Genomic DNA, 23,483 nt, shown 5'->3' with positions numbered 1-23,483 from the left:
TAAGTAAGTCCGATTATAAACTATTGCAATAAAATATTCATTTATTCTTGAGAGGTGTAATAAATACGTATGTACATAAATAGTTGCTACAAGGAATATTTGATGGGATTAAAACAGGTTTTAATCCAAGTATCACTAAATAAACATGAGCGAGAAAATAAATTTAATGGAAAACTTTGCGAAATATAACAATTTAAGAAAACTACAATAATTATTTTTCTTACACAATTCAAGGCTAATCGTAATATTAAACAATAAATAAAAATAAATAATAACACTATCCACTACTGACACAATCCACTAGGGGCGCTGATTGGAATTTGTATGGGCAAATACGTAAACAAATACCAAAACAGTCATATTTGTCGAAACGTAAAAACTCCTGGTAAGGGTACAGGCGCCTATGTTGTACCGAGGGTACCTTTTTGTAAAAAACGTTGATATCTCTATTATAATAAAATCTTTTTATTTTGTTTTAAATTCTATATGATATTTCAATAACCAATGATTAAATTTCCGCACAAGATTTTGCTTAATTTAAATTACTCCATATATAACAGCATTTTTAACACGCTTTTATTAGCTTGGGTTGAGCCCGATTTCCATCCACTTTGAACGTTCAGTTTAATTCAATATTTTGAAGAATTATCAAAAACCGATGACCATACACGATTTTAATAATTTTGTAGCATCGTCCTTATCAATATCCTCAGGATTAACGATTTTCGAGGCGAGAGAAAGCGCCTTATGGAGCGTTCAGGCAAAGTTACTAGATTGATTTTTAGCTTTGGAAAATAATAATGTTATTTCCCTATAACTCAAATATACTGAAACATATCTATAATGCCATCTTGTAGAATGATTTTTAGGACTCCGTACTCAAAGGATAAAACGAAACCCTCCGCTGTCTGTTCGTGAGTCACAGGACTTAAACCGTAATAGATAGACACTTGATTTTTTTACAGACGATGCATAATGATGGTCGCTATAACAACAAATACAAAAAAAATAATAAAATAAATATAGTTAAAAAAACTAAAAAACACGCTTTTATGATAAAATCAACTAAAAAGTAGAAAATAATTTTCAATCTAGGAATCAATTAAGGAACAGTAAATTGTATAATTGTAAAAAAAGCGTGGAGTGCTCCACTTATCAATTTTCGAAAAGCACCCCACACTTTTTCCACAATTATACAATTTACTGTTCCTTAATTGATTCCTAGATTGAAAACTATTTTCTACTTTTTAGTTGATTTTATCATAAAAGCGTGTTTTTTAGTTTTTTGAACTATATTTATTCCCTTAGGGGGACGACATATGTTATATGACCTACATAAACTGAATCATGTTTAAATAGAGATTTTACTAATATATTTATATTCTGGATCGATTTCAAAGATGGCGTTATGCACAAAACCATTTTTCACTGAATTACCTATATTACTTTACTGGTTTTCCTTGTTGAGTGATTATATTTCATTTGATTTGTTTTGTTCAATACGATATTGGGTTGTTGTGTGTTCAATAATAACTTTATAACGAAACTTATGACTGTTATAAGTTATTATTTTATTATAGTTAATCGTTTACTATGTAACTGATAACAAAAGCATTGTTAGCCAAGTAGTTAAGAAATTCTAACGAGGGGTCCGAGGTTCAAATCCCAGGCATACAACTCTGATTTTCCAAAGTTATGTACGTATTAGAAATTAATTATCACTTGCTTAAACGGTGAAGGAAAACCTGCACACCTGAGAGATATATGTATATAAAAATGTCAAAGATATGTAAATTGTGAAGTCTACCAATACGCACTTGGCCAGCGCGGTGGAATAGCCTAATCCTTCTCACTCTGAAAAGAGACCCGTGTCCAGCAGTAGGCTAAATATGGGTTGATGATGATGATGTAATTGTTGTATGTTTAGAGAGCGAAGGAGAATGGATCTAATATTGGCGCAATGTTGTTAATATTCACCATTTCCAAAATGCATAAACCTACTATTAAAGGTACTTCCTAGTATGATAAAAAATACTAAAAATAAAAATGAATAAGTGGTACGGAACCCTCTGTGTACGTTATCTAGGTCAAAAGTTTATCATTAATATTCCCATTTACTTGGTAAGATTCAAAATGGAGTATTGATAACAAAATTATTAAAGAAACTACGCTTGGGTTTTTACGTGACTCATAGAAATAAGTTTAGAATAGGGCCAAAGGTTAATGAAGGAGATAGAAACTTCTGTGGTTCGACTCCGGCGGCACCATCACACTCACTGCCTAATAACAGCAGTGTAAGCGCTGCTGTGTTCTGGTTTGATGGGTGTGGTAAGGGAGACATACTGTTCCGAGGCGTTCCAGCTTAGTCCTCAGGAGTGGCAACTCATCTTCTTCTTTCCAACTACATCTACGCCTTTACGGTTACCGATGCGATAATGACAGCATCATTAGATGGGCTGCATGATCGTCTGCTATTACATACAAAGTTGATCGACCTCAATTAGTTATACCCCTCGATATGCTACTATCGATAGACTGACTATAGTGTGGCAATAGTAAGAATATCGATTCGACTATCAATAGTACCGTGTTTTTTTTTCTTTTTTGTTTTCGAGGGGGCAACCTTCAAAAGGTACCCGACGACGTGGGAGCGACGCCGGGTTATGTGGGATTTTTACCGCACTAAAACCCCCTGGCGGCCGTCCTCAGCGTTTGGTGGAGAACTCCGGGATCTCCAATGGAACACAACCGAAATCCTCCGAGCGCGATGCCCCGGTCGGGCTCTACCCTGGGGGGAGCACTTTACGCTCTTCCACACTGGTGTTTACAACGGCATGCGTCCACACATGCCGCCGTCCGTCCCGGGGTTGCTCACCGGACGGTTCGAGCTCCCACTCTTGCCGCCGGCAACCGCGGCAAGAGCGAAGCTCCCTTTTAGTCGCCTCTTACGACAGGCAGGGGATACCGTAGTCCTATTCTAGTCCCGGAACTACAGGGACAATCAATAGTACCTACACAACCGATACTATCGACACTATCGATTGTATCGATAGTAGAGACATGTCACTATTGATGATCTGTACTATATTACCGATAGTATTGATAGTATCGGTTGTGTCGATACTATCGATAATCCAATCGATACCCTAATTGATCTTCGAAGAGAACTATCGATAGTGTATCTATTGATTGTTCGGGTTCGCTAGTAGTTGGGGAGCCCAAGAGGGGATTTCGAAAGTGTCTTGAGCGCGCCAGACTAAGATATGGGAGATAACTTACACCATGTAGAGTATCCTAAACCATAAATGAGCTTTCCATGTCGGGGCGTTTGCAGAATCAAAAAAATCGATCACTGAACATGATCGAGCGTGGTCAATTTGCTTTTTAATATAAAGGAAATAATGCTAAAAAACGGGAAACATCTGCCAATTACCACACGTCGAAGTAGTGAAAAAAAGTCATTTTGAGAAAAAGAAACATCCTGTATTATTATGCTATCTGATAGTGTCTCTTATTAGCATGAACCCCTGGGTAGTAATGATGCATCATAAACTAAAGGAAAAGGCTCATTTTTAGGAAAATACATTACATCAAATCAAATCAAATCAAATCATTTATTTTGCTTAATATATACAGTTGTTATACATACATTCTCATACATTTTTTTAAATCGTCAGAATTAGAATGCCCCCGGCTCGAAATTGAAAAATATCATATAACCTTTTCTTCATTCTACTGACTAATCTATAAAATCGTATTGGTTCCTCACTTGACTCACGATTTTTTACACATTTAGCATCCTGGGCTCCCCTACCATAGACCACTTGTGGTACGATTGACGTCATTTGTGACCAATGGATGTCAAATGTCAATAAGTAACAATAATGTCCAAAAGACTATAAAACAAAACAGATACAGATTTATAACCAGAAATAAAACACTTTAATAATTATATTACATATTTTTCCTCAAACTTGTTATCTTAGACGAACAAATCGAACAGACTGCTAATAATGCAAATATGTCTGTCTATCTAAAATGACTACGTCAAGAAGTTTCTGAAGGTTTTATGTTTGCCTATGTTTATAGAAATAAACAAGATAAATATTTTAATTTCCCAAAAGTAATCAATGAAACAAAGGACTACAAATGGACAATAATACGGTGTTTCTTCATATTGCATGAAATTCCTACAAGTAATTAGAATAATAAGCAGTGATAGCATGGTGGTTGAAACTCCGCCTCACAATCGAAGGGTGCCGAAGGTTCGATTCTAGGCTTGCACCTCTGATTTTTCAAAGTTATGTTCGTATTAGTAATTAATTATCACTTGCCTCACGGTGAAGGGAAACGTCGTGAGGAAACCTTCCTGTAAAATTTATCAAAAAATAACTCAAAGGTATGTGAAGTCTACCAATACGCACTTGGCCAGCGCGGTGGACTATGACCTAATCCTTCTCATTCTGAGAGGAGACCCGTGCCCAGCAGTGGCACAGTAATGATGAATTCACAATCTTTAAATCCATATCTTTTGGACTGGTTACCTTACAATCTGGTTCCTGAAACACAGTTTCAACTAACTCAGGTACCAGAGGCTTCAACTTCTGAAATGTACTTACAATTTTTGTGTCAATAAAAAGTTATAATACTCGTAAAGTAAGTATCTTTTCAATGGAATTGAGAACTCAACAGATTATAGCCGATTCGATGGAGTTTCGATTTTTGACTCTTTGCCACAAATCAAAGGATTAAGGGATGAGCTTGCAACGCGACCACACGTCCACTATTTTACTCGTATTTTATTATTTGATACAAATTAATAATATATATTTATTATCATTTATTTGTATGAACATATTACATTTAAATATATCAAATTGTCATTTACTTATATTGATGTGAAACATCTATAGCCGCACGTAAAACCGATTTCTGGCGTGGCGACGCATGCCGTTGCGTCGCCACGCTATACGATGGTATATATATACAGTCTATATGCAGTAGTGTGTACGGTGTGGCGACGCGTCGCCATGCGCAATCGAATTCAATAAATAGTCATCGTTATCTGGAAAAAAATCGTAATATTTTATTTTATCATTATGACATATTTAGTTCCTATCACAATATGTTCTTTTCTGCATATTACTTTTACAAAATAATGTCGATGTTTCACATCTGCCCGTCCCGTGACGGCTCACATTTTTTTTTATTTTTATAGACTAATTTTATGATTGTTTATATTTGTTTAAAATTTCTTTAATTTATTTAATTGCGATGTCATAGTTTTTTACTATTTTATGATATTAGGAATCCTGTAACGTTATATTATAATAATTATTTAATTAATATTTATTTCGATATTTATGCTTTTTCAGAGGTTTGGAGTTTGCGGCAAGTATCATACAAGTTAATAGATCAAAACAATAGAAACAATTTATGGAAATGTAAGTAGTTTGAAGGTGGTAGAACCCTTTGTGGTTCGACTCCGGCGGCACTACCGCCACACCTATTTCTACTTCATAACAGCAGTATTAAGCACTGCTGTATTCTGGTATGAAGGTTGTGCTATCCGGAGACTTATCCGGGGCGTTCGAGCTTAGTCCTAAGGGGTAGCGGCGGATCTGGGGTCGACCTCAGGTAGGAATATCTAATCCTATCTGGGGTTGATTACGGATGGATCAGGTGGACTACATGCTCGTCTGCTTCTTCTATATTATAAACAAAAATAATGCATTTGGAATCTATTTTTTTTCGTTGTCTATGTTTTAATACTGGATGGTTTTATGCAATGTGACTATGTAGATAAATTTGAATTATATTATTTTATAGTAACAAGTTACCAACAAACATAAATTTGATTTTCGATGAATTTTGAATAATGACAAGCACCAAGAAACCGATGCTTGGTGTTATAGAAAAGTAAAATTTCGAAAAAATCTTTTTTCCTCAAAATTATTTTTTCAAGTAAAAACAAATACTTATTTTTACGTCCAAACATTCAATACATACAAATAAATAAAGAGCATGTTGTTTTATTTAAGCATACTTATATGTATTTAAAATTTTAATAGCTTCCGCTCATTATCTAACATTGTCTATAGGTATTAATTAATAAATACCTATTACTTAAATCATTCAAAACCAGTTACTGCGTCATATTTGAATAAATCTTCGCAAATAAAGAGCTTGGAAGTCTGCAATTAAAGACTGGTTCCGTGTCGAATGACACCGACCTTGATCTTTTTATAAACAATCAGTTGTTGGTGCGGTCAGTCAGTGATATGTTACATTCGTGTGACGACGTGTGTTGAAGGTAATCAATTCCTTATTATCTGTCTCGCTACCATCATAACCTGAAGCAGTGATAGCTCGGTCAAAACAGCCTCTTAATCGGGGGAACTTCAAACCTCAGATTATTCAAAGTTATGTGCATATTTAATTAATCATCACTTGTTATAATGGTGAAGGAAAATCGCGAGGAAGTACACTTAGTAGTTTATTAAGTGGGCAGAGGCATGGTACTAGTATCTATCGGTAACTATTACCGTGATAGAGGGGTGTGAAGTCTATCAATTCTCATTTGGCCAGCGTGGTGGACTGTGGCCTAAACTTCTCTCACTCTAAGAGGAGACCCGTGCCTATTAGGGCGACAGTAATGTTATCTTATATATAAAATTCTCGTGTCACAGTGTTAGTTACCGTACTCCTCCGAAACGGCTTTAGCGATTTTCACCAAATTTTATTTGCATATTCAGTAGGTCTGGGAATCGGCTACTATCTATTTTCACACCCCTAAGTGAGAAGGGTTGTTCACCCTTAACATTTTTTTATTTATATGGCAACACAACGTTTGCCGGGTCAGCTAGTTATAAATAAAGTTTAGGCCATAGTGCTCACAAGACTTCCCGCACTTCTAAGAATTTTTTTTTTAAAGAAATCTCAAGCATTAAAGTTTCTCCATTACGTTTTCCTCGTTCCTTAAAGCAAGTGAAAAATTCTCTAAGGTCATAATTTTTGTAAAATTACCAAAAAAATAATAATTATAAATTTTTGAAAACTTGTTCACAAATTTTGATCTATTTTCGTTATTAACTTTGTTATTTTTAGTTTTACAACAAAATGACGAGAAGAGTCAAAAATGTACCAAATTTAATTTGAGACCATAATTGTTTTTACAAATTTAGTTTCTACCACCTATGGTGTGGTCGCATATACTGCTATAATATATTATTTTCGTAATTATGATATATAATTTGGTAAGGTAAGGGAGACATACTTATCCGAGGCATTCCCGCTTAGTACTCGGGGGTAGAGCGACGCATCTGTAACCGACCCCTGGTAGAAAACTAATCTTTTCTGGGGTTGATTACTTACCATCACTTACCATCAGGCGAACTGCATGCTGATCTGCGACTCCTACATTATAAAAAAATATAATAAGGATCAATAAATTAATGGATCGCCGACCATTCTTATTTACAATTTATTGATAAAAAATGTAATCTTGCTTACAAAAGGTCATGTTTATATTTAGTAGTATAGATATAGTATAATCATACAATGATACTAGCTGACCCGGCAGATATTGTGTTGTCATATAAATAAAAAGATGTTAAGGGTGAACAACCCTTACTTGTATCACTTAGGCTGAGACCGCACTGCGATTAAACGCACGCGTTTAACCGCAAGACTGAAACCGCTAAAATATAAAACATATTGCTTTCTATACAAGTGCACGCACTAGTGACTTTTTCAGTCGACTGATTTATTGTTACATTTTGACCGCGGCTTGTTTAAAGCGCGGTTTTTTGTCTCCCATAGTAATTGTATGGTGGGGCATTGATATAAACTAAAGATATGTTATTAGTGGGTAAAACATGAAATATACAAAATACACCAATGGGAGTGAATCGACTCCAGCCGCTCTCGCGGCGGCGTAGTAACTGACACGTATGTATGTCTGTACTACTGTATACGTTTAACGTCATTATTTTAGTCTTCTAAGCCTCAAAATGCCTTCTTGGGCAATGCTTAAATGTACAAATTATGCAAAAAAATACCCAAGATTCATGGAATCACATTTCACAAGTAAATGAGGAGAAATCATTATATCTTGATTGTTTTTCGTGCTTGGTCCGCTATAATTACGTAACTGACAAAATAGAGATAACGTATTCCTTCCACAAGTAGTAATAGAGAAGCAAAATTTACGTACATATTTACGTATGAATGAATGAGTTACTTTCGGGTAAGCAAAAAGAAAAACGTGTATTTGTGTGTTTAGTGTAACACTTATTTGTGTTGTTTTGTGGGCAGGTAACATATCTATAGTTTTAAATATCATTGGTTTTTTATTCAGTCTCTAACCCCACAACACGTGCTGTTCGCCTGAAATCTATGATGAGACTGAAATAAAATTAAGCCAAAAGAAAACCGCAGTGCGTGTTCGTATGCGTTTTGGCGTTTTCAGCTTTTTTTATTCAGTCTGCGTTTAATCGCAGTGCGGTCTCAGCCTTAGGGGCATGAAAAATAGATAGTAGATTCTCAGACCTACTGGTTAACACTTACCATCTGGTGGACTGCATGCTCGTCTGCTACTCCTATATTATAAAAAAAATATACGTATCATATCCGTTTGAATGACAAAACACGATTAGGTTAGTGACGTCATTCTGAATCGAATATGGCGCACCAATTTATATCATATTTTAAGTTGTTTTAAGAAGAAAATGAAAAAAAAATTATGTTACTAAACTTTATAAATAAATCATTATTACCATCTCATTACTGCCCCACTGCTGGGCGCAGGTATCCTCTCAGAAAGAGAAGGATAAGGCCATAGTCCACCGAGCTGGCCCAATGCGAATTGGTAGACTTCACATATCTTTGAACACTATTTTTTTAAGATTTCTCCGGTATATAAGTTTTCTCAAGATGTTTTTCTTTAACTCTTAAGCAAGTGATAATTAATAAGCAAATTAATTAGTAAATAAATAGCAACATCGCCACCGCCCGGCCAATTTTGCAATTGTACTGTGTGTTGCAATATTCCTGAATAAAGTATTTTCTTTCTTTAATTTTTCATACGCACATAACTTTGAATAATCAGGGGGGCTAGCCAAGTTGACATTCTACAGTCGCTTGCGCTGTAGAAACGCTATAGAAACGCTAAAATGTATGAAATTATCAATGATCACGTGATCAAAATAGCGAAGTAGAAAAGTCGTAGCCAAGTTACACGATAGAATAGAACGCTAGCGATTCTACAATGCCCATGTCATTGCTTTTTTCCATACAAATGACAACCTTTGACAACCTATTGACAACCTTTTGATTTTTTTGTCAAATTTGTTAGCGAAGCGTATTCTAAGATAAATGTCATAGTGAGCGATCGCGCCGACCCTGTAGAAAACGTAAACGCTAATAAAATGGCGAATTCTGTATCAGCTGTTTGTCACTTCACTACGCGCTATCACTGCATTATAGACTTTAATTACTTTTGATCATTTGAAAATGTATACCTACTTTAAATTTGTTGAAATTTGAATATGGCTCTCTTTAACTATTGTATCCTAAAATATTATAGAAATGAATTGCACAGACGTTTTTCTATTTTAAATTAATATGAACATATAATACAATAGATAAGTAGATAGGATAGAACTTAGAGTTATTCCAGTGCTTAAATAAAAATATTGTCTCAGTTTAACTGTTTTATTGAATCATTATTAATCCTTCTCATAATAATTTTACTTGTAACTAAACAATTTATTTAAATCTTAAAATAAAAATATAATATCCGTATCCTTTTTTTCATTATTATCTCCTGTTTCTCTGCAATCTCCCTGTCTAGGCATAAAGCTGGTAGTTATGACGTTTATTTGTTGAGATGGCATGTATGGTATACACCCAGTGACATACCCATTTATAATTATTGCCTCCTCGGAAGCCGCTCCTACGATGGGAGAAGATCCTGAGTAGCTCTCCTTTTGATGAGCTTAAAAGTGCGGGTGGATTTCATAAGCTCACTAGCAAGCCCATTGGGGTGTCCTTATATGACGAGTATATGATTTTAGTTTATTTGTCACTTCCTCTTTCCCTGTTGTCTCTGCGGCATCAGCTATCATGCGAAGCATTTTCGATTGGAAGCGTTGTGTGATGTCCAAGTTTGAGTTGGATGCGGTTCTCCAAAGCTTAGATCCATATGACCATATCGGTTTTAGTATGACTTTGTAGTAGTCAAGTTTGTTGCTGAGAGACATTCGTGCCATGAACCAGTAAATTTTACGAAGTTGGACGTCCAGATATTTTCTTTTGGTCACATCACAAATTACATGCAATCGCTGTTACTGTCATTAGTAATATCGCTATAAACAATACTATATTTGTATGCTCTTTGTAAACAATCACCAATCACCATAGTTACCGTTCATAGACATTATTAAGTTTAGTTTTTGCAAATAGTTTTAATTAACAAAATACATGTACTATAAAATATGGTATATTTTTTATGTATATTATGATGTTATATTTTAATATTACTATTAAATAATTAATCATTACCATGTTGGTATTTTGGCTGGTGTAGAAACCAGACGATATTATATTTGACGGCACATTGATATTAAATGTGATCGCTAACCATAGACTTATCGTATATGTAGAATGAAACTTGCTAACGAATAGAATAGAAAACGAATAGAATGCAAAGTTTGTAACATGGCTAGCCCCCCAGAGGTGTGTGCCTAGGATCTAAACCTTGGCCACCTTATAATTACAATTGACGCTTATTTGACATAAGTGACTTTCCTGTTTAGCTCATCGCTAAAACACTAAAATAATATGTTATTATTACAGATGGCATCGATAACTCATCTAGGATTGTTGGCGCTGATGTTAGTGGGTTTTGCCACATCCCAAATGGAAACCACGACGAAGTTCAGTTTAACTGAAAGTTGGTATACATTTTCGATTTTGTCGTTTTTGTGATATATTTTCTAGTAAAATGGTATCCAATATAAATAGATGTGAATGTGGCGAATAATTTCAAATATCAAAAACATCTTTTTTGTATAACACAAATATATTTTTTAAATTACCTAAAAATGAAAAGTTAATACTTGGTACAATTCATGGAATTGTAAATGTGAAGACAGACTCAAAATTAACTACTCTTGTGTTCACTTACACTAATGCAAAGCCCAGCTTAGGCCTAGCGGAATATACTAAGGCTGCGCTGTCTCTCCGTCTGTTCTCTTTCTCTTGAACCGAAATAGATATACACTTGAAATATTTACAGAGTACGTATATAATACCGGTTGCCACTTTTTCCCAAATTCAAATAAGAATAGCATGAAAATAAATGGGGGTTGCCATTTATTTTCATGCTATTCTTACTACATTTCTTGCTACAAGAAACTGCTACTTTTTGGCGTCTTTCGCTTTATCTATTGAACCGTTATACTAGGTAAACTGTTCAAATTTTCTCAATCAATTTACTTCTATGGTATGATAAATACTAAAAACAATTAAATAAACCAAAATTTGGTGATACGGAGCCTTCCGTGGGCGACTTGGGAACGCATTGTCCAATTATTTTCATAATAACTCGCTTAGGTCATCTGTACCCTTACCATGAGTTTTTACGTTTTGCCAATGACTGTTTTGGTATTTGTTTACGTATTTGCCCATACAATTTCCAATCAGCGCCCCTAGCGGATTGTATCAGAACTATAGTGTTAGTAACGTAACATTAAATGTCTAAGTTGACAAAATGGCGTTTTATGTTTTGGCTCTCTTTTTGCGAACATGTGAGGTAGACAAAAAGACTTGAGCACTTACTTATTGTTACGTCTACTCAGTCTACTAAGCAAACGGAACAGAATAATGGATTGAGTGAACGTAACGTAAAATTGTGGGTTTGTTTTTATTGTCATGGTAAGGGTACTGTAATTGTTATTTGATTTCCCTTCTGTTATTTTATTTGCGTTGCAATTATCCAATTTTTTTTTTCTTCTTCCAGCTAGGACTGCAAATAAACCGAAGTCGTGCACAACAAAATTAGGCGCTAATGGCCTCTGTGTCGATCTCTCCTTTTGCAATGACGAGACGTATGAAATATTGTCCGGAGGTAACATCTATGATAGTGAGCTAAGGTACATCATTTATTAAGTCTTCTTAAGATTCTTACATCTGTGTTAAGGGACAAATATCACCTGTGTCAGTGATAGCCTAGTGGTTGAAACTTAGATCTCCATCGAGGGGTCTGAGGTTAAAATTAGAAATAAATTATCATTTGGTTAAACGGTGAAGGCTAGCATAGTTAGGAAAACTCCACACGTAAGAGATCTTAAAAAATCTCAATGATATGTGAAGTCTACCAATACGCACTTGGCTAGCGCGATGGACTATGGCCTCCTAACGCGGTGGACTAAGCCTTCTCATTCTAATATCCATTGTTCTCAAATAATGTAGTTCTTAAGAAAAATATTTCTGATTCATTTTGGATTCCCTTCAAGTCTGCCTGAACTGAATAAGCTACCTACTTTTGATAGTCAAATCATACCGCCGATGTTTACATTGTCTCTCAAAAATAATTTTCTTAAAACTATATTATTCCTTTTTCAGCCCTAATGGTGCGCACAGGATGAGGAGGTGTTGGGATTAACCTAAGGTTTAGATTAAGGATTAGATTACGCTAAGTCTAGGCTTTCGATTATGTTTAGGTTTAAGTATACCTTCCGGCAGGGCCCGGAGAGGAGGGAAGGAATTATGTGAGGAAAGTCTCGACAAATGAATGACCGATATTTCAATTTAGAAATGTTGAAATATTAGCGTGTCGTGTAAGCAAATATATTGGCTTTGTGGCTTTTAATGTCCGGGCCCAGGGCCCCAGGGTCCCCTGTGCCCTTAGGGTAAAGTCGGTAGCTTTCGCTTGAGGTTCCATTTTATCCTTTAGTAATCAATCAATCCAATGTTTTGCCTGTCAAAAATTTAATTCTACTTGGCCAAAATTGTCTAAAAATCTATCTTTGGTATATAAAAATTGGATAGATTTCTACACACTGCTATATTTCAAAAACTATTATACATACTGCATACAACTCATACACTATAATAAAGGTGAGGCCCCTTTAGTGCGTTGCGTTGCGCTTCGTCACATCGACGCAAGCGATCAACGCATTGTAAGCCATACACTGCGTTGCGTTGCAATGCATTGTCACATTAGATCAAACGACAGCGCGGTTCTCCCCATCCTGCTTCGACACAGCGTACTAATTTATAATAGCATATCATAAAATATATGTAAAACATCGAAGCGTTAACAATTTAACACGCAACGCAATAATGGGGCTTCTTTCTAACGCATATCGCTTTCCACTAAACCGCTTTGACGTAACCATAGATTAGTAAAAATACTTCGCCGCCTTGAAATTGAATGAAACCACAAACGGCTTATTTTAGTAAGTTCTTTTTTTGAATTCTTAACAAATAAAAATATTTTTAGAGAAAATTACGAATTACGAGTAAATAACTAATACTGCGTAATTTATGTAATAAGTAAATTATTATTTCAAATATTTTAGGGACATTTTAGCACGGAGCCTTGGCATAACTTTTTTACGCAACTATTTCAATTCTCAAAACTGGGTCGTCATGTTAAGAAATGTATCCTCTCAATCCATTCGGATTCCGTTGGCAGTGATGGCATTAGTCGTAATATGATCATTCCCATCCTAGATCTTGTAACACCCGTCATCGCATACATTCTTAATTATTCTATTTCCCGTAGTTTATTTCCCTCAGTATGGAAAAACGCTCAAATTATTCCCTTACCTAAAAAGACAAGTCCTGTTTGTTGTTCCGATTTCCGTCAAATATCCATCCTTCCATTTCTATCCAAAGTTTTTGAGCGTCTTATATATAACCAGCTTAGTTCCTTTCTTTCCTCGCATAATCTTCTAAATCCTTACCAGCCCGGCTTCAGGCCTGGTCGTCGTCTTAAATCGTACTGCTGGGCACAGTTAGTATGTCAAAATTGTCTGGGATTCTTAGTTTGGTTTAAAGGGAGAACTCGGCTTTTTGGTACAATTCTTATATGAACTAAGTATATTTATCTACATATAAGGTGGAAGACACCTTTGCATTGACTCCGGGGGCACCAATCAAATAATCCGTTTAATTAATTCAAGGATGGCTGGATGCAATGGCCAATCAGAGTGGTGCTGTTCCGAAAAGAATGTAACTCAAATTCCCCCGCCAAAACCTGAGCAGCAAGGTAACTATTTGTTTTTTTTTTATTTTACAAACTTAATGTTTATTAAAAGGACGCTTTCTAAACTCACAGTTGCACACTAGGTTCTGCGTCGTTAGCCACTTACCATCAGGTGGACTGCATGCTCGTCTGCTATTCCGATATTATAAAAATACTCGTAAATAAAACAATCCTATATCTGTTGTAACAGCAGTGTTAAGAGATACCGTGTCTATTGATCATATATTGTGCCGAATTCCTGCTACACGTCAACAGAATCACGCTATCGAAGTTTTCTTAACATCTCGTTTATATAACATATACAAGCTCCATACTGTGACTGTTCGAGCATGGCCGCTCTTCGGACTTGTTCACATAGTCTGGTGGGAGATCTCCCACGGACAAAATGTGTTGAGGGAAATACACATATCTCTGTGACATTGCAATTTACACCCGTTAATAATCCATTATTAATAATTAGTCTATAATATTATTGCCTAACAAATATCGAAACTTACTATTAGTAGAATGTATGTTAGTTTTTTTATTATTATAATATGAAAGTAGCAGACGAGCATGCAGTTCACCTGATGGTAAGTGGCTACTGCCGCCCAGGACATCTGTAATCAACCCCAGGTAGGATTAGATATTCCTACCTGGAGTCAACCAAAGGTGCGCGGCTACCCCTGACGACTAAGCTGGAACGCCTCGGAAAAGTTTGTCTCCTTTACCATACCCTTCAATCCAGAACACAGCAGCGTTCAACACTACTGTTATGAGGCAGAATTAGATGTGGCGGTGGTGCAACCGGGGAGAACCACGGGTTCTACCACCTTTGAAGCCTTTGTTCGCTTCTTCATGTTCATAAAAAAGAAGTTGAGAGGAATTAAAAACTTATTATTTCTGTTTTCAGAGATTAATTGTATTGTCAGTAATGAAACAGATTGTCCATGGTGCGTGAAGTTATACCGGTATGTATCATATTTGTTTTCTATCCTATCCAAGATCCAAACCAGGCCAAAAGGCACAAACCTCTTCGGAACTTTTGCCCTAATAAAGTTGATAGAACCAAGAAAGTAAGGGAGAAATATTTATCTGAGGCGTTGTATCGTGAGCTAAACCTTGGTAACAACGAGTCTGTAGCCGACGTCAGGTAGCGCTCCAATTTTATCTGGGGTTGATTACAGATGTCCATGTGCGATAGTAGCCACTAACAACAGATTGACTGCATGCTCGTTTGAATTCTAAGTTATATTAAAAAAGAACATAATAGGACAAAAAGATGCACCACACCAATAAATAATATTTCAATGCAGGACAGCAACTTCAAGCTCTGCTACTTGTTTGGTTTGACGGGTATGATTACTATTAAGCCCGGCTTGTCATTAATCACTAGCTTCGCAGGGTTTGAAGGAGAGCTCTTTGATATTCTTTTGAGGAAACCTATATTATAGGGTTTCGGGAATACCTTATTAGGAAGTTCGCTACATATCTTGCATTTGGAATGGTCATGAAAAGATTACACGAGGAATTATAACTTAGTCCTCTGTAGCAGTTCTGACTGACGTCAGGACTCTTAGGGTTGTCTGTAGACGTCCATTACAGATCAACTGATCTACCCTCTGGTTGTACATTTTTTGCTAATGATGTTGTACAGAAAAAAGATTCTGCATAATTAAAATACATTTGCCAAGCAGTACATTGATGTAGCTCAAAGAATTCTGCAAATATGTTCCTTCAATAACATATTTTCTTTTGAAATGCTATTTTTTTTTATTTTCGTTTTAGTGATGGGGAGGACACTCGTATCCCGAAATCAGGGTTCTTCTGCATGGGAACGATGATTGGCCCAAATGTCATCTTATCAACAGGCACATGCATGATCCAAGCGCAGAGGCAAAACCTAACGGCTGTGATTCCAAGCTCCGCTAACCCCACCATGAAGTACCTTGTGAAATTTAGGATAATACATCCTGAGTATAACAGTGGTATGTGATCTATGTATGATGAGTTATTTATCTGTTGTTATGTAGGGACACTCTCGACTATAATGCTACATCAGCATGCTTGGCAGTTACCGTAAATCTAAATACACAAACGTGTGGGTGCGTCGCAAGCACTTGCGGCAAATTCCCTTTCATTTTTGCCAAAAAGTTAACTCCGACACTGCATCAAATCGACTAATCTAGTCAAAGACTTTATCTACACGTTTGAGTTTGTAATGATGTACGTAAGCGACATGAAAGGTTGTAGGAACAATATGTTTTTTAACTTGGTGGAACGCTTTGTGGTTCGAAACCGTCACATCCATTTCTGCCAAGTATCAGTAGGGTTAAGCTCTGCTATGTTCTGGTTTGAAGGGAATGAAAAGGGAGGTATATTTTTCCGAGGCTTTCCAGCTTAGTCCTCAGGGGTAGCGGCGCATATATGGCCAACCTCAGGAATATCTAGATAATCCTACTCGTATCTAAGGTTAATTACATATGTCCATGGGCGGCAGGCGGCGGAGAGATAGCACTGCTAAACCTTTTTCTAATGTGGATTAATTCTGCGATTCGATGGATGAATATGGAGCGACACTTGTTAAACTATCTTCAGAAGGTGTTCTTACAATAATTTATTGAGATAATAATCCATATATTTTTTATTAAACTATTATTAGAAAACTTGTTGGAAAAATATTTAAAAACAACTTTTATAAACCGGGAACATTTACTTCACTAAATTAACAAAATAACAAGTAATCACAATAAACACAATATATAATTTCGATAGCAAAAGTGGCAGAGTAACGTCCTTTACAACGATCGGAAAATAACTACCCAGTAGGCGATCTACAGTGCCTTTTTATACACCCATTTTTAGTTAATACCCTCATTTGACACTTAAATTTTCTATCTTATACCGTCGTTCCTAAAACTATATAATTTTGGATTATAGGTACCCGAGCAAACGACTTAGCGTTATTTGTGGTATATCCCGATGTGGAATGGGGTTCGAGTGGACCCAAGGGGGCCTGTATTGGTATGAAGGCTTCACTTACAGGGGATTGCATAGGTGCAGGGGCGGACGACGATGAAAATATTGATTTGGTAAGTATTGTAGTAATAAAACGCACTAGTTTTTGCCCGCGGCTTCGCCCGCGTTAAAAAGAAAATAATATGACATACTGACATACATAAAACTGGAAATTCGTACCTTCATTGGAATAACAGTGGCACCATCTGGCGAAAATTGGTCGTACCAACTCTCAAACCTTCGTGGGCTCATGGACAACAACTTTGCTAAAGATTATCACTTGATCAAATGCAAAGTTTACGATTCAATCCTTACTAATATTGATTAAAATAATCGATTGGTCCAAAAGATCGATTCTCCGATTAATCGATCTTAGTTCACCATCCCTAGTTCCCGTGGAATTTCCGGGATAAAAACTATCCTATGTCCTTTCTCGGGTGTCAGACTATCTTTGTACAAAATTTCATTAAAATCGGTTAAGTGGTTTAGGCGTGAAGAAGAGACAAACAGACAGACAGACAGAGTTACTTCCGGATTTATAATATTAGAAAGGATTATCGTTCGTCGCACCACATCCATACATACTTCGCTTAAATGCAGTCCTTACAAAGCGTCAGCGAAAGTAGCTGTATTCTGGTATGAAGGTTGTGGTAAGGGCGACATACTTTTTCGTGGCAGTCCAGCATTGTTCTCAAGGGTCCTGGCGCTTCTGTGGCCGACCACAAGAAGGAATCTTATCTTATCAGGAGTTGATTACAGATGTCCATGGTGGAGGTAGCCACTTACCATCAGGTGGACTGTATGTTTGTCTGCTACTACTATATTACAAAAAAAATGAATAAAGCTTACAGTAGAGTGATGACAGTTATATTTTGAAAAAAATATATAAACTTAATTGTTGGATTGAAATGATTTTGACAAACAGAAGTATTTTAAATCCAACATTTAGGTGACTATTTTTTGTAAATTTTTCATTAGTGTATAATTTATTTTATACACCTCATTTATAAGTTTCTTGTTTCTAATATTTTAAAAGTATATAATGATGTAATATAATTATAGTATATATTTGAACTTCATATCACTCTTCTGTATTTTAATGTCGATTAGTATGGCTTTCAAGCGTCGACTTGCATTATAATTGTAAGAAAGATTTCTTATTTCTTAAGCCGTTTCGATTTCGTGCATTTCATTCTGACAGTGATTAAAAAATCTAATCTAATTGTGAAATAAATTTCTTGTCTTTGACTTAAATTTGACTATTGATTTACTTCCAGACACCCTTATTAGTAAAGAGTGGGACTTGCGGTAGTGGCGATAACCTTGACGCGGCCTGTGGTAACGTCATTGGTGACGACTGCTCCGTGGTTCCTGGCGCTCCTGTCATGTGCAGAGTTAATGTATGTACAAGTTCTTTCGATATCAAAATCCACGTTTTCGTCGACTTCATGAGTGACTTTATTATCATAGCTATCATTATCATCAATACCATTATCGCCATCATAATCAACGCCATCTTCATTATAATCATCATCGTTATCATAGTTATTATTACCATTAACACTACTGTTATTGGTGTCATATTATTGGTGTCATAATAAACGTAATTTTCATTATTATTATTACCATTGTTATGATCGCCATCATTATCATCAAAGTTATCAAAGTGGTCGTTATTATGAATGAAACATTATATTATGTTATAAAAATTACGTATTTGATCTCTTATCCACACACCTTTGAAACTTTCTATTCGGGAAACTCAGATATATCCGATATGCAAACCTGCATATCTGCGATATCTTTCAAAAAAGTTTTCAAAGGTATGTGAAGTCTATCAATACGCACATTGCCAGCGCGGTAGACTTGGCCTAATCCTTCTCATTCTGAGAGGAGACCTGTGCGCAGCAGCGTGACAGTGATAGATTGATGTTGAAGTAATCGTTATTTTTATAGAATGGACCTATCATGATGGTGGGACTCGCCAAGCTAGGCTGCCTGAGAGAAACGTCACCTCCACCAGTCCTCCTTGGCCACTTGAACGTAGCTGCAACATGGCTGAGCGATACACTTACAGCAGATATGGGATTACGAAGGAAAACTTTTACTAATGAAGCAAATTAAAAATCTGTTATTTTGTTTTATTATACCTCTTGTCCTATTCAGTAGTGCTAGGTAGAGTCCGTGCCAATGTGCTAGTGCGCTCTGAATATAGAAACGAGTCGCGTCACAATAGCAAATTGTAATCGTAATTGTAATTGTAATTGACTAAGACAGCGCGGACCCGCCGGCACCCTCCGCCTACTTAGCTGCGTTAGTGTATATGCTACAAAGTATTTGCTAACTAAACCTGCAACAATTTCAGAGCGGACTAGAAGTTTGGCGCGGACTATACGTCTACTTTATAAAAAAACTTTATAAAATGTTTTTATACCTAGGTCGGGTTGCACCGTTGGTCCGATTAAAGTTTGCATTAATGTTAACTATAACAATAATTTTGACAATAGAAATGCAATGTTATTTCTGTGTTTCACCAAGTTATTTGTCATTAATGTCATTTGTGTCATCAAAATATTTAGTCGATGTTGACAGATACGGAAACAATAATTTTAACTGACCGAAATCGACCAGTTAACGTTAAATGTTCGTTATGATGTCATGTTAACTAACACCCATGAATTGCCTAACCGTTGATTAAATTAGAAGTAGTTGTATAAATATGAGATTTAAAACCAAACATCAAAAAAATGGAATAAGTTGCATGGTATTGACGGCGTCTTGGGAGCTTTGCCCTTCGCTAGCGACATTGTTAGTTGAAGTTGGTCAACCAAACAAGGACGCTACAGCAAATTGTAACAAGACAATAATATAATTCGCTATATAACTGAGGAGGTTAAGCGGCAATCTACTATCCACCACAAACAGACCGCAAGCGTCCATCTTCTCAAATACTACTCTGTTCATACGTAGCACGTTCTTGCATATTCCTTTAACCACTCCTGCAAAAGAATAGACATTAGTTTTTACTTTGCATTTGCCAAAAAATGATTCAGCATCTAATTTAATAGCAACATTAAATTGACATACAGAAGCAAACTGTAAACATTACATATTTTAAGATACAATTTTATGATTATAATTTTAATCTGCATCCTTCGTTTTATGGATCGCCGTTTACGATGAACGACGTTGTAATAATCCGGTATCTTCTAAAAACAGTTAGAACACTTATTTTGTTCTGCCATAGATCTAAGTGATTCTTTAAAAGTTTAGGCTTACAACTGTAATAATTATATTCTTTGAAGTGAATAAAACTGTAATCGACGAAATTTCTGCAACAGCTGTCATATTAGCAGTAAATATTACACAACCTGATATCAGCCAATTGTTTTTTAAGCTTGACCTACAAAAAATATTACATTTTTTCAAAGGTCCACAGTTTTTTTTTTATAAAAGATAGAATTAGATATTCCTACGTGACGTCGGCCACAGATGCACCGCTACTCTTGAGGACTAAACTGGAACGCCTCGGAAAAGTATGTCTTACTGCACCCTTCAAACCAGAACAAACACAACCAGCACACGCATAATACAGCAGCACTCAACACAGCTGTTATTAGGCAGATATAGGCGTGGCGGTGGTGCCGTCGGAGTCGAACCATAAGGGATTGAAGGTGGTACCTTCAAATCTACCAACTTGCGATTCCTCTATTTACTCAAGGTAGGCAAAAATTTATTGATAACACAAACCTGTATTTTCATCTGTTTTTATAATAAGGGAACAAGTTGCATTCGCTTCTTCGATTTTCAAGTAAAACATCTCAGATTCATAACACAGTTGTGACAAGAAAAAAAGATTTTTCAAAATCCACGTGAACGTCATTGATATGGAAATCCATAATGTCATTTGCTATAAAATAAAAGAAAAACTATAAAATGGCTAACTATAAGGTATATTAGGAAAAATACAGTGAATTTAAATGCATTACAATTTTTGTTAGAGATCCCAATATGATTGGAAAACTGAGTGAAGTTTGCCACAGATGCTTCTTTATAGAATTGTAGTACTAAATGAGCATCCACCTGCTAGTGCCACTAGTGCTTATAGAGCAAGAAGAAGAATAAGTGGGAACAATTATACCTAAACGATGAGGCAGACGAGCTACCTGATGGAAAGTAGTCACCGTCGCCTATGGTCATTTGCAACTCCAGTGGAGTCGCCCATGCATCGCCGGCTTTGGAGGAGAGCACTTTCTACACCATTTTTGAAGAGCCCCATGTCATAGCGCTCCGAGAATACCTCAGGAGGAAGCTCATTTCACACCTTGCACGTCCGTGGCAAGAACGTCCGTGCAAACCGAATCGTGGAGGACTGCAGTTAAGTATCCGTTATCACAGACTTCTAACTCACACACATAGAAGCTGTAAACACTTGTTAAAAGCCAGAAAAAAAAATTAAATGTTGTGCTACCTTCGAAGATTTAGCTAGAAAGGTTTCCGTTAGCCAAGTAATTTACTTACATTTTTTTTATACCCTCCATAATCTTCTGTTGTTTTAATCCATATTTGGATATAAATAAGAGCGTGTATGAAAGAGTCTATAACGAAAAATACAATCTGGAAACAAAATAGAATCGTCAATTAGTTAATACATAATAAGTATGGCATAAAAATATACCCACATACAATTCTTTAAACTACTATAGACTAAATATAGTGTGAAAACTAAAAACGTGTTAACAACTACAATGGTTACTATTACATTAACTAATTTTTCGACTTAAATGCTTACAATAATTTGAAAGGCTTTCTTATATATTGCATATGCTTCCAATATGTCCCTGTATATTTCAAAAATTCTGCCCCACATCACCTTCAAACTGATTCCGTATTCCAAAATACCTTGGGACCAGGTAAAGTTATCGGAGACATACTTTGTTTCTTCAACCCACCAATCTAGTAAGATCCTCATGAATTTTATTAACCGTGAGGAATAAATGACATTCATATCAAAATATATTAAGAAAATGACACAAAAGAATTCATATGCGGTCCAACGTGAGTGATAGCAGTTGAAAATTAAAATCGCAGAATAGAATAAGCTAGTTGTAATAACAATAAACCAAGAACCCATTTTGTAGATACAAACGTAACTGTTATATTTGTCCAATTTTAACTTCTTATAGACATTCTGGATAATCAAAACAAAATCAATGTTGTGTTTGTTTAACAAAACGGTATTCAAAAGGCCTGTCACGTATCCGATGCTGTAATAAATGCCGTCAAAGATGGAAGCGAAATACAAAAAACTGATGGTGATACTGTTGATCGCAATGGACCTAGAGCAGCGGAATATTTGCAAACATATGTATATAACTACGCAAGAAAGAGACATAATGTTTTTAAGAAAATTGTTTTTTGTGATGACATCGTTGCGGATGGTATATTTAGGAAGGAAACATAAATACTGAATAACATTTAAAGGTTTAAGTATAGCTTGGATTTCTTTGTCCAAAAAATTATCAGGCTTTTTATTCTTGGTTGGTATCATATTTAAATTTGAATCAAATATCAGGATTTTTAAATGTGTTTATGAAAATGTAAATTAATATTTATGAATTTCTTCTTAAACTTTGAACTTTCTTTCGATATACATTAACAACTGTTGAGAAAGAATCTTTGCAATTTTTGGGACTCAATATATTTAAGTATATATCATTATTATCAGTTTTGAATTAACTGTTCTGTTTTTTTTAGTTAACTAAACCGATCCTAATATGTGTTTCGTTTTAGAACTATAATCTGTATCTGGTTACTGTATGCTTATTTTTAATTTAGAATGTGCGTGTAATATAAGGATCAATAACAAAATATTTTTTCATAATGTATCATATCATATCAATTCCATTTTTATTTGGGTTCCATAGCCAAATTGGGTAAACTTTACGTAGTCTTCACTTTCATATAACAGTTCTTTAATTCTTGGACTCTTCATTTTATAAATTTGTAAAATAATATTTCCTGTACGTAATCTTAATAAACTCTTAACATAATAAGCAAACTGATAGCTATTTATACTTTCTTATTTAACATTTTTTAGAATATCTTGTTTAATATAATCTTTATAATTCACATTTGCATATCTTAATCATAGTGCTAGAACATAAAATATAAAACTATTATATTACTTATGTTTTTTGTATACTTGAAC

At 35.5% G+C, this 23,483-nt stretch overlaps 2 protein-coding genes across 2 annotated transcripts; one reads left to right on the top strand and one right to left on the bottom strand.

Annotated features, from left to right (window-relative positions):
* Nucleotides 1–6,185: 6,185 nt before the first annotated feature.
* LOC140756666 (uncharacterized) lies at nucleotides 6,186–19,401 on the top strand. The gene is made up of 9 exons (XM_073092219.1): nucleotides 6,186–6,313; nucleotides 10,858–10,954; nucleotides 12,023–12,155; nucleotides 14,193–14,278; nucleotides 15,168–15,225; nucleotides 16,043–16,242; nucleotides 17,195–17,346; nucleotides 18,550–18,672; nucleotides 19,229–19,401. The coding sequence occupies exons 2-9, from the start codon at nucleotides 10,858–10,860 to the stop codon at nucleotides 19,394–19,396; spliced, it is 1,017 nt and encodes a 338-aa protein (XP_072948320.1). The 5' UTR covers nucleotides 6,186–6,313; the 3' UTR covers nucleotides 19,397–19,401.
* Nucleotides 19,402–20,095: 694 nt separating this feature from the next.
* Nucleotides 20,096–22,823, bottom strand: LOC140756736 (uncharacterized). The gene is made up of 3 exons (XM_073092283.1): nucleotides 22,666–22,823; nucleotides 22,175–22,374; nucleotides 20,096–20,271 (listed from the first exon to the last, which is right to left on the bottom strand). Exons 1-3 carry the CDS (start codon nucleotides 22,821–22,823, stop codon nucleotides 20,096–20,098), a joined length of 534 nt encoding a protein of 177 aa, XP_072948384.1.
* Nucleotides 22,824–23,483: the final 660 nt, after the last annotated feature.

This window comes from Epargyreus clarus, unplaced genomic scaffold (genome assembly GCF_041222505.1).
Source record: "Epargyreus clarus isolate Ecla_fem2 unplaced genomic scaffold, WU_Ecla_fem_2.2 ptg000035l, whole genome shotgun sequence".
Classification (NCBI taxonomy): Eukaryota; Metazoa; Arthropoda; class Insecta; order Lepidoptera; family Hesperiidae; genus Epargyreus; species Epargyreus clarus.
The sequence above is the reverse complement of the archived record's forward strand: the minus strand, read 5'-3'. Positions and strand labels throughout refer to the sequence as shown.